This window comes from Nesoenas mayeri (assembly GCF_963082525.1).
Source record: "Nesoenas mayeri genome assembly, chromosome: 3".
NCBI lineage: Eukaryota > Metazoa > Chordata > Aves > Columbiformes > Columbidae > Nesoenas > Nesoenas mayeri.
In genome coordinates this window covers 109,723,810-109,739,385 of record NC_137544.1, presented here as the reverse complement: position 1 = coordinate 109,739,385, position 15,576 = coordinate 109,723,810, and the positions used below count along the sequence as shown (strand labels likewise).

The 15,576-nt window shown below is 44.7% G+C and overlaps 1 protein-coding gene across 1 annotated transcript in view; it reads left to right on the top strand.

Annotated features, from left to right (window-relative positions):
- Positions 1-15,062, top strand: part of LOC308038714 (tau-tubulin kinase 1-like) — a gene marked incomplete at both ends in the record, with an annotated part of 32,068 nt that extends 17,006 nt beyond the window's left edge. The window contains 6 exon segments of the mRNA XM_080341489.1: positions 11,939-12,010; positions 12,016-12,552; positions 12,554-13,521; positions 14,628-14,814; positions 14,816-14,904; positions 14,906-15,062. Coding sequence (XP_080197615.1) covers positions 11,939-12,010; positions 12,016-12,552; positions 12,554-13,521; positions 14,628-14,814; positions 14,816-14,904; positions 14,906-15,062 — 2,010 coding nt within the window.
- Positions 15,063-15,576: the final 514 nt, after the last annotated feature.

The window sequence follows — 15,576 nt, the reverse complement described above, 5'->3', positions numbered from 1 at the left end:
ACATTATTTTTACTCCACTCCACTTGCCAGTGTGTGTCCCACTCCACACATTCACCTGCCCCTGAGGTTCACCTCCATTGCCATTCATGATGTCTTATCCCTCACATCCTTATTGCATCCCTCGGTACCCGCATTACCTCCTGCCTTTGCTGTTTCCAAGAATACACGAGGCTTGCTTCCTGCACTAGTTTCCTATGCATTGCATATCTCACATTCATAGAATCATAGAATGTCCTGAGTTGGAGGGGACCCATAAGGATCATTGAGTCCAACTCCTGTCCCTGCATAGGACAACCCCACAGTTCACACCATGTGTCTGAGGGTGTTGTCCAGCCTCTTCTTGAACACTGTCAGGCCTGGGGCCATGACACCTCCCTGAGGAGCCTGCCACAGTGCTCCACCACCCTCTGGGTGAAGAACCTTTTCCTAATGTCCAGTCTAAATCTCCCCTGGCACATCTTCCTGTCATTCCCTTGGGTTCTGTCACTGGTCACTAAAGAGAAGAGTTCAGTGTCTGCTCCTCCTCCTCCCCTTGTGAGGAAGCTGTAGGCAGTGATGAGGTCTCCTCTTAGTCTTCTCTTCTGCAGGCTGAACAAACCAAGTGACTTCAGCTGTTCCTCATATGGCTTCCCCTCCAAAACCTTCACCAACTTCATAGCCATTTATTGCACCATACAGTCCCTGTAGAACTTTGATCAGCCTCTTGCTTTCCCTACCTCTGATTTCCTTGGAGGAAACAGTGGAAAATGGCACATTTTGGCACTTGGAGCAGTCTCAGCTCTACATGGAGTCTGTGTGAGGAATAGTGATCATGTTGTTTAAAGGCAGTTTGGTTTCAAAGATGACAGTGGAAGATACCATCCATTTCCAGGACAGTTTCACAAGTTTCAAATCCTGGAATCCTTAGGACTCATCAAACTCCTCAAAATTATTGTGTCCATGAGCAGCTGAATGTAGAGAACTGGCAATGCTCTTTCAATTAATACACAGCTGCCATCTGTGATTGCAAACCATGTAAACAGCTGGTTAAACACCACTTCTCTTGTTGTGAGCTTGTGTGCTTTATTTTTCTGTGAGTCACTTCTCTCCTGTTTGACATGCGGGACCAATAGAGGAAGTCAGTGGCAAACAAAGCCTTTTCAGAACATGTAAAGATGAGGCCAGATATGAGAGTTTGATTGCACAGAGAGAATTTCAGGAGGCAGAATATTATTTCATGATCTGGAAATTGTCAGGACAGTGGGTGGGACCTATATACCAAATGAAACAAATGTCATACAGGCATTTCTTTCACTGCAAATCACCAGGAACTTCACTTGCTCTCTCATGTAAAAATGCTCTATTTGAATCTGATGCTGTGATTCTACGTAAATAAATTAAGGCAAGAAAATATATACATTGCTAGTTTAGTCTTGTAAAATAGCTCAACAATAGGATGCACTATGAGACTGGAGATCAGAAAGCATGAAATGATATGTTCAATCCTTTTCCTATTTTCTAATGTCCTTCCCTCTCACGTCTCCATCGATTAATCTTCCATGATGTGTATATATGGAATTTTTAAGTGCTTGGCAGTGGTACAAGATTATTCCTGAAAATAGAAGGTGATTTTCTACTGCTCATCTGGAGGGATTGATGACAGATACTCACTGTATTTGTCCAGAGGGTTTAGCATCTCCTCTTTAGGCTACATTCATATTACAGCAACATAATACTGTGTCAATGACTTAATTTATTTTTATTGCAAACTGCTGGGTTAGATGAATGACACATTTAATTAATGGTTGTCAGTGGAGATTTATTCACGCCACTCTCAGAACTTTACCTGGAGCTGAGACTATTCTGCAACTCTCACATTGAATAAGAAAGTGCTCTTTTATCCCAATCTACTCAAAAGAGAAGCTATTATTTTTATTTTACCTTTTCTGGTTTTCCTTTTGTGACAAATGGGAAAGAACTATTTGGAGATCACTATCATATATATATATCTGCTTGGCAGTAACAGATGGCTTCAAAGAGGCTAGCTGAAGAAAATAAAATTGCATTTCCTGGCAGACAAGGTCTGAAGCCTTGAAAATCATGGATCCTGTTAGTGTTTATAGTGAATAAATTGCCCTGGATATTTCTCAGCTGGAGAACATGGTGTGCTTTTCTTCTTGACCCACTTCCCTTGTAGTTGCCAGCCCTTCCCCAGAGTGGCTGGAGGAGATGATAGTTTCTGGAGAAGCTGACCAAAGTAAGCCAGATGTGTTTCCTGGTTTCACTGTTGTCCCCAGGGTGGTGTCAGGATGCTTTTTACCAGAGCTTCCATTTCTGGTTGTATGTGTGTTTATATGTGTCCATGACCCACACATGAAATACAAATGGCCATGCATGGTCATGCCTTAAAGAAACCTTTCTGTGCCGGTAATGGGCCACTTTGCACACATCCAAGTACTCAAAAGGCTATTGCAAAGAACAAATCTCAATCAGTTACAGAAATTATCATGTTGTCTGGTTCAAATGGCACACCTGGCATCCTTTGCATGTTGCAGATCTCATTTTGGCAACCTAGCCCAGCCCACTTTTCTTAATTCAGTGTCTTGTAGCATACCTATCCCTCTATTCACCATCTGCTGGTGGCAGAGTATTCTGGCGATAGGAACGGTGCTGCCACTTAGGACATAACTTATTAGTATGCAAACGCCTATTTTGGGTAATGTTAAAACATTAAATAAAATGTGTAAAGGCTGATCACTGCAGTACTACCTTCCTTTTTGTTGCATTTTTATATCATATGTTTTGTGTTTGGTTTGCTATAACACACACATTTGCAGTTCCTTGGGACAGTGCAAAGATTAATTTCTGGGAAATGTATTATCTGATGTATTGCAACTCCTTTGTATTGAAAAAATGATGTTACAATGAATGTACATTTTGAACAAGCTGCTAACCGTGTAACCTGGGGATTGGAAGCAATCCCCATTTTACATTCACTTGCATGTCTTTTAGTGTTTGAAAAGAAAATGGTTTTATGTTTGGAGGGGTTTTTTTCACATGCAAAGTGTTTCAAGTTGATTACCTCACCTAGTGCACTTGCCTCATAAGAATCCCCAGGGCTTCCTCCAACAACTCCAACAAGTTTCTCAGTTTAATTATGAGTGCAATTAATGATCTGGAAATGTGGAACACAGTAATGGCAGATTTCCTCTGAACAAGTCAGATAAGGAGGATTTCTGTGGGGCTCTTGCCCCTTCAGCTTGGTCATTCCTAAAAAAAAAAAAAAAAAAAAAAAAAAGCCAGATCAGGTTCTTATTCAGCACTGCTGACTTCTGGTTATTTTTATGACTAAGGAAGATGTTTAGCTTTCAGAAGCTGCTGCTGCTGCTTCTTTCTTGCTGCTATTAAGTTGCCTTTACTATTAGGGACTAGAACAATTTTTGGATTATCATTTTCTTCCACCTTGCTCGTGTCTGCTCAGAGAAGGAGCTCTGCATTGACTCTTGCTGGAGACAGTCGTGGGTGCAGAGGTGGGAAGCTAAGTGGCAGGCATACTACCCTTACAGAGCTCTTGCTTCTGGTCAAGATGCTAGGAAAACTGGCATAAACCTAACAACATGTAAAAGCACAAATAGGGAGGGACACTTAACCAGCATAGGACTGGGCTGTCCTATTGACCTCGGTTGAAAAAAAAAAAAGAAAAAAGAGGGAAAGGCTATGCAGTGTTTGATGGTAAGATGCTGGAAAGAAGAACATCTCTCTGACATTTATGATGCTGATTCTTGGAACAACAGATCCTGCAAGCAAATATGGCAGCTCTAAGACCCCCGCTACTTTTACCTCATCTAAAACTGGTTTGAAGAAAGAGCTTCTTCAGAAGCTCAGATTATAGTTTTTTTTCCATTCACTGTTGTGAATCCTGCCAGATCTCCCAGTCCGAAACAAGCTTAGTCTATGTTGGCAGAGGACAATGTCACTTCCAGGATATGCTAAGGTCCTGATAGTATCCAAATCAAAGCTGTTACAGGGAAGACCGAACTACGGCTCTTGCTGTTTGTGTGTCATCTGCATCTCTCAGGACTAAGGCCTCTTCCCATTCTCAATGGAACAATTAACGTCATATTGGGAACTCGATTTCCGCTTCTCAGGCTTTCCAGCTCCCATGAAGAATCTCAGGGACGAGCATATCCTTCCTTTGCATTACCTTGTGTTACCTGTTAGACTTCTGTTGCTGCTAAACAGGAGGTAGTCCAAACCATATTTATCCAACCGCTATTCAAGTAGGAGCTGAATGTGGGTTTCTGTAGTAATTTCTACTGAGAGGAGACAAAAGCTGTAGATAACCTGTTGTACTTCCTGGCTTGCTTGAGAAACTTCATCTGCTGAGAGTTGAGTTTGCTTGAAGCAGAGGATCTCAGGAAAGTCCCTTTCAAGCAGGTCTTCAGGCTTGGGAGGCAAAGCAGAAGGGCTTCCTCAAGTTGCTAGAAGTCCTCATCAGTTTGTTAGAGGCAGAAGATTTGAAGAACCAGTGGAAGTTTGTCTCAGGGGAGGGCAGCAGGGAGATGGAGCAGAAGCAGCCTGCTGTAGCTTTAAAGGCAATGCTGAGTAGGGAGCCATTTGGAAGGATGTAGTTTACTAAAGGGATCCAAAGCTTATTTTCCTTGAGTCTTTTTATTCTTCCTGTATCTAATCCCTTTAGAGCCTAAGGTCAACCCCTTTTTGTACTGCAATAACACTGTAATATATGCTTGCATTAATTCTTTTTGCACACTGAGCATGCAAGACCAATTTAAAGCTTTTTTTCAGAAGAAAAACACTGTACGATTCTGTATATAGAAATACTGAGAGAGAATTTTAATTCTGCCTCCTGTATAAATGCATGCATTGATTACCTGTATGTAGACCATGCTGTAAATGCTGCATAGTACTGTACATATGCTGCATAGTACATAGTACTGTAAAATCCTACACTTGAAACTACAATAAACAGGCAATGTAATCAAAAACAAACAAACAAACAGAAGCTGTGCAATGGATTTTGTGCCTTTTTTAAATCCATGTATGCTAATCCAGACAATCCAAAAAAAAAAAAAAAAAAAAACAAGGAAAGAAAAAAAACTCCTTGTATACTACCAAAACCTTATTAAAGAATTAAAGGCGGCACCTTGTTGATGGCTGGGTTTTTTGTTTGCTTTCTTGCTTTGTTTTTCTGCTCCCTTTGCTTCCAGCTCTGGGCAGTTTTCCCCTGCTTATCCTTGGGTGCACCAGGTTGGAATATGAAAGAGCTCTGGTAGAACAGAGAGAGTTTTATTATTGTTTACTAATGTGATCACTGAAAACTCACAGTTAAGACAGATCTGGAAATAGAAACAAAGTTCTGTGACTGTTGGAGATGTGTTTAATGTACTTTGGGAAGGCCACACTGTGAGTTCAATTTACATAAATTTAGGCTAGTATCAATTTCACTTGAACCCAGTCATATCACAGCAGCAGGTTACAACTAGCCCGAACTTATGAAAGTTTTTAGAGCTCTGCCTTGATGGTTACCAGCATCCAAACTGGCTAAACTTAAGCTAGTACAATTCAACACCTATGAACACAGCAGAAACAATTTATCACATTTCTCTTGGTTTCTTCCACTGAGCATCCTCCACTGGCTGGCAGCATGGTCTGCACAGGGTGGTTGGATGGCTGTCTCCCATCAGCCATTTGACAAGGCATTTAAGAACATCTGGTAAACTTCCAGTCCCTCCACTCCCCAAAGCCCCAGGGAAGCAGATGCAAAATTGTGGTTGTTCTGCAAGTAACATTCTCCTGCCTGGGCTGCTCAGTGGATCCGACCGTGCTGCTTTCATTGTGACTCACATCTGAAAGCAGTCGCCACTGTAGAGCGGCATGTGGTCCAACCCCTATTGCTGTTGGTCTGTCTGGCATCAGGTTGGAAGAGGAGACATGGTGACAGACCCTGTCCGCTTTGGTGTGAATTGCACAGTTACTAATTCAGTGTTTTTCTGAAAGGGGCTGGAGAGGGAGGCTGCAGGCAGTAGGTGCATGCAAAGGCTCTGGTACCTGTGGAAAGGGTGCTGGAAACCTTCCCGCTTGCAGAAGAAGTACAAGACCCCAACTCCTCACAGACAGAAAGCAGTTTGTGCAGGCAGGTGACGGCCTGGGAGGAAGAGCTGGGATTTGGTTGTGGTCTCTGACTTACAGGATTGTACAGTGTGTGAGTCTCTTTTTTCTCCTGGGAATTGTATGGAGAGTCAGGATTCTTACGAGTCTGCCTCTAGCAGGGTCCAAAGCCCATCTCCTCTGTGATAAACACCTTAAAGCACATTTTGGTTTGCTTCTGTAAGACTGTTGGTATGTGGGACATGTGCATCTTTGAAACACTGTGGAAGGATGCAGGGATGCCATAGAGCCATCCATGCCACTGGCACATGGATGATGCATGGATGCCACTGGCTGAGAGATGATTCAGAACAAGGTCTGAAACAGAATGGTAGATGGAACGGATGCAGTATTTCCTAGTTTTATGTTAGCCAAATATTGTGATCTTTTTCTTGTACCAGGTGGGGTTTTTTTGTTTGGTTTGTTTTTTTTTTAGTTTTGTTGTTTTGGTTTGGTTTGCTTTGGTTTTGGTTTTGTTTCACAAATTATTGCATTTAAAATGTTTAAAACCAAGAGATGGGAGAAAAATGATAATCTGAAATTCTACAGTCTAAGAGAAAATTGATTAGGCTCACCTGAGAAACTGTTCCCTTTCCCCCATGTCAGTGCAGAGCTTCTGGAGACGGCAGGCTTTTCTGGTGAATGCCAGGCGCACTCTGTGCAGTGCCACAGACTGCTCTGCTGTGGGGGTGTAGGCACAGACAAGCTATAGGGTCTTTTCTCTATGCATTCAAGAGCTGTAAGAGCACCAGAAAGCCATACAGGCATGGCAAGTGCTGTCATCACTCCATATTGCTAAAGGGACCTGGGCAGAGTGTGCGTGACTTGGCATGAGGCAGGATACAGAGCAGCGCATTAACAATCTGGATGTTGGTACTGCTCTTCAACCCACCAGCATGAGTCTGCTCTGTGCTGCTGTCTGAGAAGAACACATCTGGCTACATTCTTGGTGACAAGGGGACCTGGGAACTTCTAATACATGGTTGTAAACTTGCTGTGACAAGTGTTGCCAGCAGGTCAGGAGAGGTTCTCCTCCCCCTCTACTCTGCCCTGGTGAGGCCACATCTGCAGTACCGTGGCCAGTTCTGGGCTTCCCAGTTTAAGAAGGACAAGGAATTACTGCAGGGAGTCCACCAGAGAGCTACAAAGATTGTTAGGAGTCTGGAGCATCTTTCTTATGAGGAATGGCTGAGAGATCTGGGTCTGTTCAGTCTGGAGAAAAGAAGGCTTAGAGGGGACCTTATTTATACTCATAAATATTTCCAGGATGAGTGTCAAGAGGATAGGACCAGACTCTTTGCAGTTGTGCCCAACAATAGGATGAGGGGCAACAGGCACAAATTGAAACATAGAAGGTTCCATGTAAACATGAGGAGAAACTTCTTTCCTTTGAGGGTGACAGAGCACTGCAACAGGCTGCCCAGAGAGGTTGTGGAATCTCCTTCTCTGGAGACATTCAAAACCCACCTGGACACATTCCTGTGTGATCTGCTCTGGCTGAATCTGCTTTAGCAGGTGGGTTGGACTAGATGATCTCCAGAGGTCCCTTTGAACCCCAACTATTCTGTAATTCCGTGGAGATTGCACCTTTGCTGATTTTTGCAGTATTTGCAGCATCACTGGGATGTAGAAACTTTCCAGCTGTCATATTGGGTAATGTAAGTCTCCTCTGAGGATGTCCTATTGCCAATGATCCTGCTAATTTGAAACCCCACCAGTTTAAAGACAAATCCCCAGACTCCACGTAGCTGCTGATGAGCACGGGGACAGAGATGGACTTGAAGGCTCTGATTTCTGCCTCTACCAAATACAAGCAGGTAGATCTTTTTCTCTCCTGACTCTCCTTCCTCTTCATATTCTAATTGTAGCCTCTGTGCAAAGCAGGCATATTTATTGCCTTCCAAATACATATTGTTGCCCAAAGTAGTTACTAGCCAAATTTAATTTAAATTCAGTGAAAAGACAGAGTGTTACAGATGTGAAATGCAGAGACTTTGTGGGGCACACATGCTCAGACTAATTAACAGCCATATGCATTCCTGGACAATTGACTGGGAAGTCAAAAGACCCAGGAGTTAAGATCTAAGCCCAAGCAGGTTGGAAAAAAATGGTTCACTGCCCAAAGACAGGCAAATGTGTCTTCCGAGAAAGAGAGGAACATAGGCAGAGGTCGGAGCTTGCTATAGGTAAAGGCAGTGTTTTTGACTCAGATTTGTCCAGATCCAGGGTAGCCCTGCCCACTCACAGTCTTGGTAGCTTTTTAAAACGGGATGGTTGCCTCAACTCATGGCATAGTTCCTTCTCATAGTGGAGGGAGCCTAGCAGAGGGCCACCGAGATGATGAGGAACTAGAACATATGACATACAGAGAGGCTGAGAGAGTTGGGTTTGTTCTGCCTTAAAAAGAGAAGGGTTGGGGTGGGATCTTATTTTTTCCTTGAATCACCTGATGGAAGGATGATGCCAGACTCTTCTCAGAGGATCACAATGAAAAGATGAGATGTGATGGACACAAGCTGGGTAAAAGGAAAATTAGATGTAGAAATTAGATATAAAGAAAAACTTTTTCAGCATGAAAAGCCTCAAACTCTAGGACAGGGTCCCAAAGAGGTTGTGAGATCTCCGTCTTTGAAGATACTCAAAACTCAGTTGGACATGGCCTGGAGCAGACATCTCTGAGTTAGTCCTACTTTGAAGGGTGGCTGGAGCAGAGACCTCCAGAGATTCCTTACACCTTTTTTATTCTACAATTTTAAGATGCAAGCTAAGACTCTCCACTCTTGATCTTCTGGCATCTTCCCATTGGCACAGCAGAACAGAAAAATTCTTCTCCAGCTTTTGGGAAAAAGTCCTAGAGCAGCTGAGTGACCTGTAGTACAGAAGACACATGATGACTGCCAAGAGAGGACAAACTGCGAACACCTGGTCCGGCAGGCTGTTTGCTTACAGCTAGCTGCTGATTACATTAACTCAACAGTGAAGCCAATCTCATACTTTGATGCCCTAGGACATTCTTCCTTGTTAACAGCCTCAGGTGATGATAGCAATGAAGGTAATAAAATATGTGTTAAATAAATAATTGATGCAAGCAGCATTTCAACAAAGTTTCTTTTAGTTGAGTTTGTAGGTAACTTCTATCCTCCATATTTTTTGGCATATTTATGCTCTTCAGATTTTCTCCATGGTGCATTTGCAGCAGCAAAACAACAACAGCTTCGGGCTTCTTTAAGGAAAGCATTCTGACAATTTTGGGGTATTGCATGCAACAGGTTAAGCAGTCCAAGTCTCCCACAGGTAGGCAGAAGCCAAACAATCACTGTTGTGCTTAGGGTGCAATGTCCATGCAGGGAAATAGAAAATACATGGGGAATTACAGACAGAAGGGCAGTTCATTTGCTAAATACCACAAAGAATTTGTACAGCCAGAGGTGGAAGTACATTATGATTAGAAAGGTATCTACTGCACAACTGAATGACAGCAAAGGGGTACCAGAGCAGAAGAAGGAAAGAAGCATTATTTTTATTACAGCAACATCATGATGTCCAGCTCTATATCATATCTTACTGCTTCATGTGAATCTCATCTCAGTAAAACTTCTGATGTCTTGCAAGGGTAAGAGCTGTTGAGGAAAGAGGGGTTGCTGGAGACAGGGCTGCTGGTGAGGCAGACTGCAGGACACATAAACCGTATCTCTGACCTACAGAGGATGTACACTGCAGGACTGGATTCAGTTCTTCTTGACCAGAAAGTAGATGAGATGACACAAGCTCGTAGGAGCTGACGGGATGTATGAAAGTTTACATATGCAGAGAAACCAGCGATCACAAAGCTGTACCATCAATCACAGCATCTAGAAAATGGGATGAAGTAGAGCAGCAGGTGAACTGTTATTGGGGATCAGGTACTCCTTCCAGTGGGAGGCTCAGCACAAGGCAAGATGTTGGTCAGGGCTTCTTTAATCAGGTCCCAGTTCCACTGAGGAAGCGTGTCTGGTTAAGACTCCAGGATAGCACTGCAGGTATATGTCCTGGGAAAACCACATCCAGCCAACAGGCAGAAGCCAATTTTAGGCTGCTAATGTCCAAAAAATGCCTGAGGGAGGAAGTCAAGTGGGTAATTCTCTTTGCAAAGGGTGGTAAGTCCCTCTTACCAGTTCAAGACCCAAATCTGTCATCCTAATAGAAAAGGTAGAGTGGGTCAGTGAAAGACTAAATCAGGCTAATACAGGGTCATCTTCAGCACCAGACTTCAGCTTTAATGAAATAAGAGACAATGATTTGGAGTCCAGAGGCATTGCCAACACCAGCCTGTGTTTTAATTTATAAGATATAAAAAGAAATACTAAATAGATAACAATTTTTCACCATGCATAACAGCTTGATGCTGCCCACTGAGCTATTTGAAATGTCCCTGTTATACATGAGCATAGAGATCTTACATTTTTCAGGCATACCAATAAGGCAGTTGCTCTGCACAGAATAACATACAGATTTACAGCACAATTAGAAAATTGTGTCATTGGACTGAAAAGCTATTGAGGGCTTCTTTCCCTCTCAGAGACAAAATGTTCTGTTCCCATAGCCAGATGAATGTGCTGGCTGATGGCAGCTCTGTAGCCCAGGTAGTTAAATGGGTGCTTGTTTAGTCGTAGCCTCTGATACTGTCAAATGCCACTTGCAAACACCGATGTTTGGAGCCTGCTGTTCATAATTAGGACTGAAAAGTAACCTGATGCATTATTGATTGGTTGAGTTTACAGAGAGGCTTTTGTTTCCCAGCCCTCTTAAAGAAGGGTGACTTAAATGTTTTGGGATTTGGTTTTGGTTTGGTTTGGTTTTTTAATCCATTTTACAGAGTGATGCTTCTGTGGTTTTAATTTGCAACTAATAGTTAATTAGACTAAACTTCAATGGACATTTATTTTGCCTATTTATTTTGCGATTTTTTTGCTTATTTTGCTTATTTGTTCAAGTGTGTGCATGTGTGTGTGAGTTGCTGCTTTTCTGTTGGTATTGTATCATTTCACAACCTACCCCTGGTGCCTTATGGGCCATCTCTCCACCACAGACTGCTACTCAAGAAAGACCAGCTGTTCTGTCCTCCCATTGCTTTTAGTTTTTGGACACCCCAGAGTCTAATAATGATACTTTATATGTCAGCTTTCATGACCTAACTTGCTAATCATTTTAGTGAAAGCTGAAGGAGCCTGTAAGAGTCAGAAGTATGAGTTGCTGGAGGGATGTGAGAGCAGGAGCGAGGGATGAATAGCATAGAGGGGAACACAGGAGCACTACAAGGGTATTGCCCCCAAGACAATGGTGGATAATATGGAAAAGGCATCAGCAAATGTAGCTGGCCCTGAGGAGCCCCTTGAGTTCACCATGGCCTAGGAATGAAAGAGAGTTGCTGAATGGTTCCAGTAAGGAAGAAGTGAATATGTAAATATTTAAATATTGCAATACATATATATAAATACTGAAGAAGACTGGTAAACATGAAAAAAATCCTGAGGAATTGCTTGCAAAAATCTCTTTTAGGTCCAGGTAAAGACTGCTAACAAAGGAACTCCTTTGGCACATTTTTCTGCCTTCATTTATGAGTATGTGTGAATCTCTCTAAGGTTTGTATGAATTAAATGATTGAGGGATCAATGCTCAGGCATGTATTTTGAAAGTGTCATGGACTAGAATCTTTCGACTGATGCTTCCCACTGCTCTTGATTCTGATGTCTGTGTCCATGCCATGTCTGAATACTAACCCTTTTCTTTTGTCACATGTGTCTTCTTGCAGGCATATATGCTGAAGTCATTTGAAATGAATGGTCTGCCCAAGGCAGTGCCTTTAAGTTTGCCTTATCAAGACTTCAGAAAGATATGTCAGACTACTGGGAAAAGCCTAAGGTATCCCAGCGGATAAAGAAAGTTGATTTCTCAAATGTTGTTTTGACTGCCCCTTGCAAACCTCTGGAACCTTATCTGGAAATAAATGGAAAAGAGGAGGAGGAGGAAGAAGACAATGAGGAAGAAGACGAGGAGGAGGAAGAGGAGGAAGGGGATGAGATTGATATGCACAATGGTTCCAGCAGTGGCCTGAGTCAAAAAAGCACAGAGCGCAGCCAGGAGTGTGCACCCTCCACACTCCTGGCTGATGACCAGAAGGGATCCAAGGGTCGCGCTTCCACTGCTGGTGAGGACCTGGAGCTGGAGGAAGGCTCAAAAACACTAGTGCTATTTTCGCCAGGTGATCTGAAAGAGTCTCCAGTGACCACAGACTTGGTTCCAGAAGTTGATCTGGGCACTCTTGCTGCACTGACTCCTCAGAGTGAGCGGCCACAGCCTATGGATAGCCAACTGCATGTATCCGAGCCAGGGACCCTCTCTTCAGTCCTTAAATCTGAACCAAAGCCCCCCCGTGACAGTGGCTACAGCTTCCTCCCCCTTTACCAAAGTTGAGCGCACATTTGTTCATATTGCTGAAAAGACCCACTTACATGTCATGTCTTCCAGTGGCGAGCTGATGAGGCATGAGGAGAACTGCCCTCCGGGCCAGTTTGAGGAGGTCATTATTGAAGAAGAGCTGGAGGACAACCTGGTGCAGATAGAGAATGAAAGCATACATTCAGGACTGGAAGGGGCACAGACAGAGAGCTCTGCGCTTTCGGCTAATCACATTGAAACCACCTCAGAAACAGCAGGGGAGCAGCTGCCCCTTCCCAATGCTGAAGCAAAGCCTCTCAAAGACAAGCCAGAGCTCTCTGACAAAGTGTCACTCTCGCTGGATTTGGATGAGCCTGGTAAGGTGGTGACAAGGGATTCTGACCTTGAGAAGTCAGCACTGGTGGCAGAACACCTGAAACGAGCAGAGATCCTCTTCAACACACAGCATAAAGGCCCCAGGAGGCCTCTTGGTTCCAGGTATAGAAGTCGAATACCCATTTTGTTCTCTGAGGAGGACACTGGCTCAGACCTTTCAACATCACTTTCTGCCAAAGAGAGGCTTTACAAGAGGGCAAAGCAACCTGACTTGGCTCGCTTCGTGATGGAGAAGAGGCAAAACCGCCTTCTTCGGCTGGCCTCAGAGGCCTCCTCCTCAGCATCCTCCAGCGATGAGAGGCAGCAGGCTTCAGAAACCCTCTCAGCCACTGGTTCTGAGGAGGACACACATGACTCTGATGACTCAGTCCCAAGGAAGGCTGGGAAAGAGAAGGCTGCTCCCCTGGGGAAAGAAGAAAGACCCATAAGCACAAAGAGCAGAATTCCTCGGCCCATCACACCAGTGAAAACAACACTAGAGGCGGCAAAGTCTGAGAACTCCATGGCTGTTGCAATGGCCATGCTATGTAGCTCTCCACAGGATGCGGCTCTTGCCTACAGGTAAGACCAAAATGCTGAGCAATGCAAAATGTTGGACTTGTTAAGGAGATGCAGCCAGGACTTTGCTCACCTCCTACTGCTTTACCTTTCACTTGGGTTGAATGAGTGGTCCATCCCTGTTTTCTACAGTAATTTCAGCTCACTGATGTGTGAAATTGCCACCTCTCTGCCTTCTTTGGCTCAGTCTGGCCAAAGGGCCAAAGCCCTCTTCTCTTGCCCTGGCTTTGAGGCCTTCTTCCGTTTCACAAGCTCGTTCATTTGATCTGATCCTGATAATAGCAGAGTCCTCCCATGTTGAGCTCTCAGTTTTGCAGCATACTTGGCACAGTTGTGACTGACCTGGCTATTGTGATTAGAGCTCCAAGGGCTGCAAGGTTGCCAGTTGTGATTGCCTCAGAAGATGGCCAGCATGCAAAGAGGTGGAGAGAGGGAGATGTACGTGCATGGGCTCTGTCAGTGATCCAGAACAGCACGGACCACCTCCACATGGTCTGAGTTCCTACATATCCCTGTGTCTTGGGATTTTTTTGAAGGTACCTTGTTCTCTATCAAGTAAGCATAGACATATAAGGGGAAGTGAGCCTTCTGAATTCTGCAGTGTTTGGCTTTTCTTCCTGAACTTGGGTCTGGAGGTCCAGCCCAGGAGCAGAGATGCTGATGTGGCTCTGCCACAGGTCTAGCAAATTCTGCTCTTTCAGAGGTGTGGGGTGAAAGGAGGGCATCCCTGTGGGTTGGTTTATCTACCAGTAGTTACTGTCAGAGGCCAGCTGGTGCAATCCAGCTCATCCCCACATTCCCAGATTGTACCTCTTACCTTGAAAGAAGTTGCTACATCCATGCTGCATGTCAAGAAGAGTCACAGATATGTGCTATTGGCCAAACCATGCCTGTGCATTGTCTCAGAGAGCACTGGAGGATCAGGGCCAACACTAGTTAACAGCACGAGTGTTCAAACCAGTGCCCTGTCTTGTCCACAGCAAAACTCCTGTCATTCTGGTGCTGGAGACTTCTTATAATTGCTCAGCAACATTCATGCCAAACTTGCCAGGAGCCCTAAGCCCCTTGCAGAAATTCCCTTTCATCCTCCCTTTTCTCTTCCTCTGCAGGCTTCAGGCACAGAGACGAGCTGGAAGTGTCCCAAACGAGCGGCGAACTACACAGACACAAAGTCGGCTTCCTCCTTCGCTGAGCTCCACTTCTCTTCCTCCACGGAGCAGCTCATGGAGGTCCAGCTGTGGATCTCCCCTCAGAGCCCCTCAGAGCCCTGTCCTTCCTTCAAGAAACCCCAGTGCTTTCTCCCAGAAGCCTGCTGCCACCTTGGAGGGAAAATCCTTCTCCCTGCCAAAAGTATAAGCCAGGGACTGCTCTCCAGCAAGTTTCTCCTTCCCCCCCAGCATGCAGCTCAGGCCCTGGGGCTGACAGGGGATTCCCTGACCTCTCCTGGTGTGGCCAAAAAGCAACAAAGAGCAAAAACCCAGACTCAGAGTCCAGCAACCAAAGGAAAGCAAATGTCCCTGGAGAGTAAGGCTGCTGCCAGATAATGGTCTTCTTCTGCCAGCCCTGGGTAACTTCAGCATATAGTATACAGTTGAGATGCTGCAGCACAGCCTTCCGTGCTGGACCCACGAGTGTATAGCAGTAGCTGTAGTTCAATGCTTCACACACTCTCACCCCACACAGTTGTGATCAGCTCCCGAGGGTCTGAGAGCATGTGAGCCACAGAACCTTCTTCAAGGGAGACATCCAGCCTGCAGCTCACGCTTGCTAATGCACAGCACCAAGCAGCAACCCAGGCAGCCTGCCTAGTGCCTAAGTCCCCTCCGTCCCCAGGCATTCCCCTCTCTCTAGCAATACCAGTCACCAACACCAACCCTGGCTTTGAAAAGAGGAGCAGAGATGATGAGAGGAAGGTCTGCTGGACAGGAAGGCTCCTGTTCTGCAAGCAAATCCCTCCTCTCTTGTGTCTGGGAAAATGCTAGCCTTGGCCTCCACCATCTACCTGAGTGCTGGCTCACTTCCTGTCACCTGTGTTAGCAAAGGATTGTCACCAGCTTA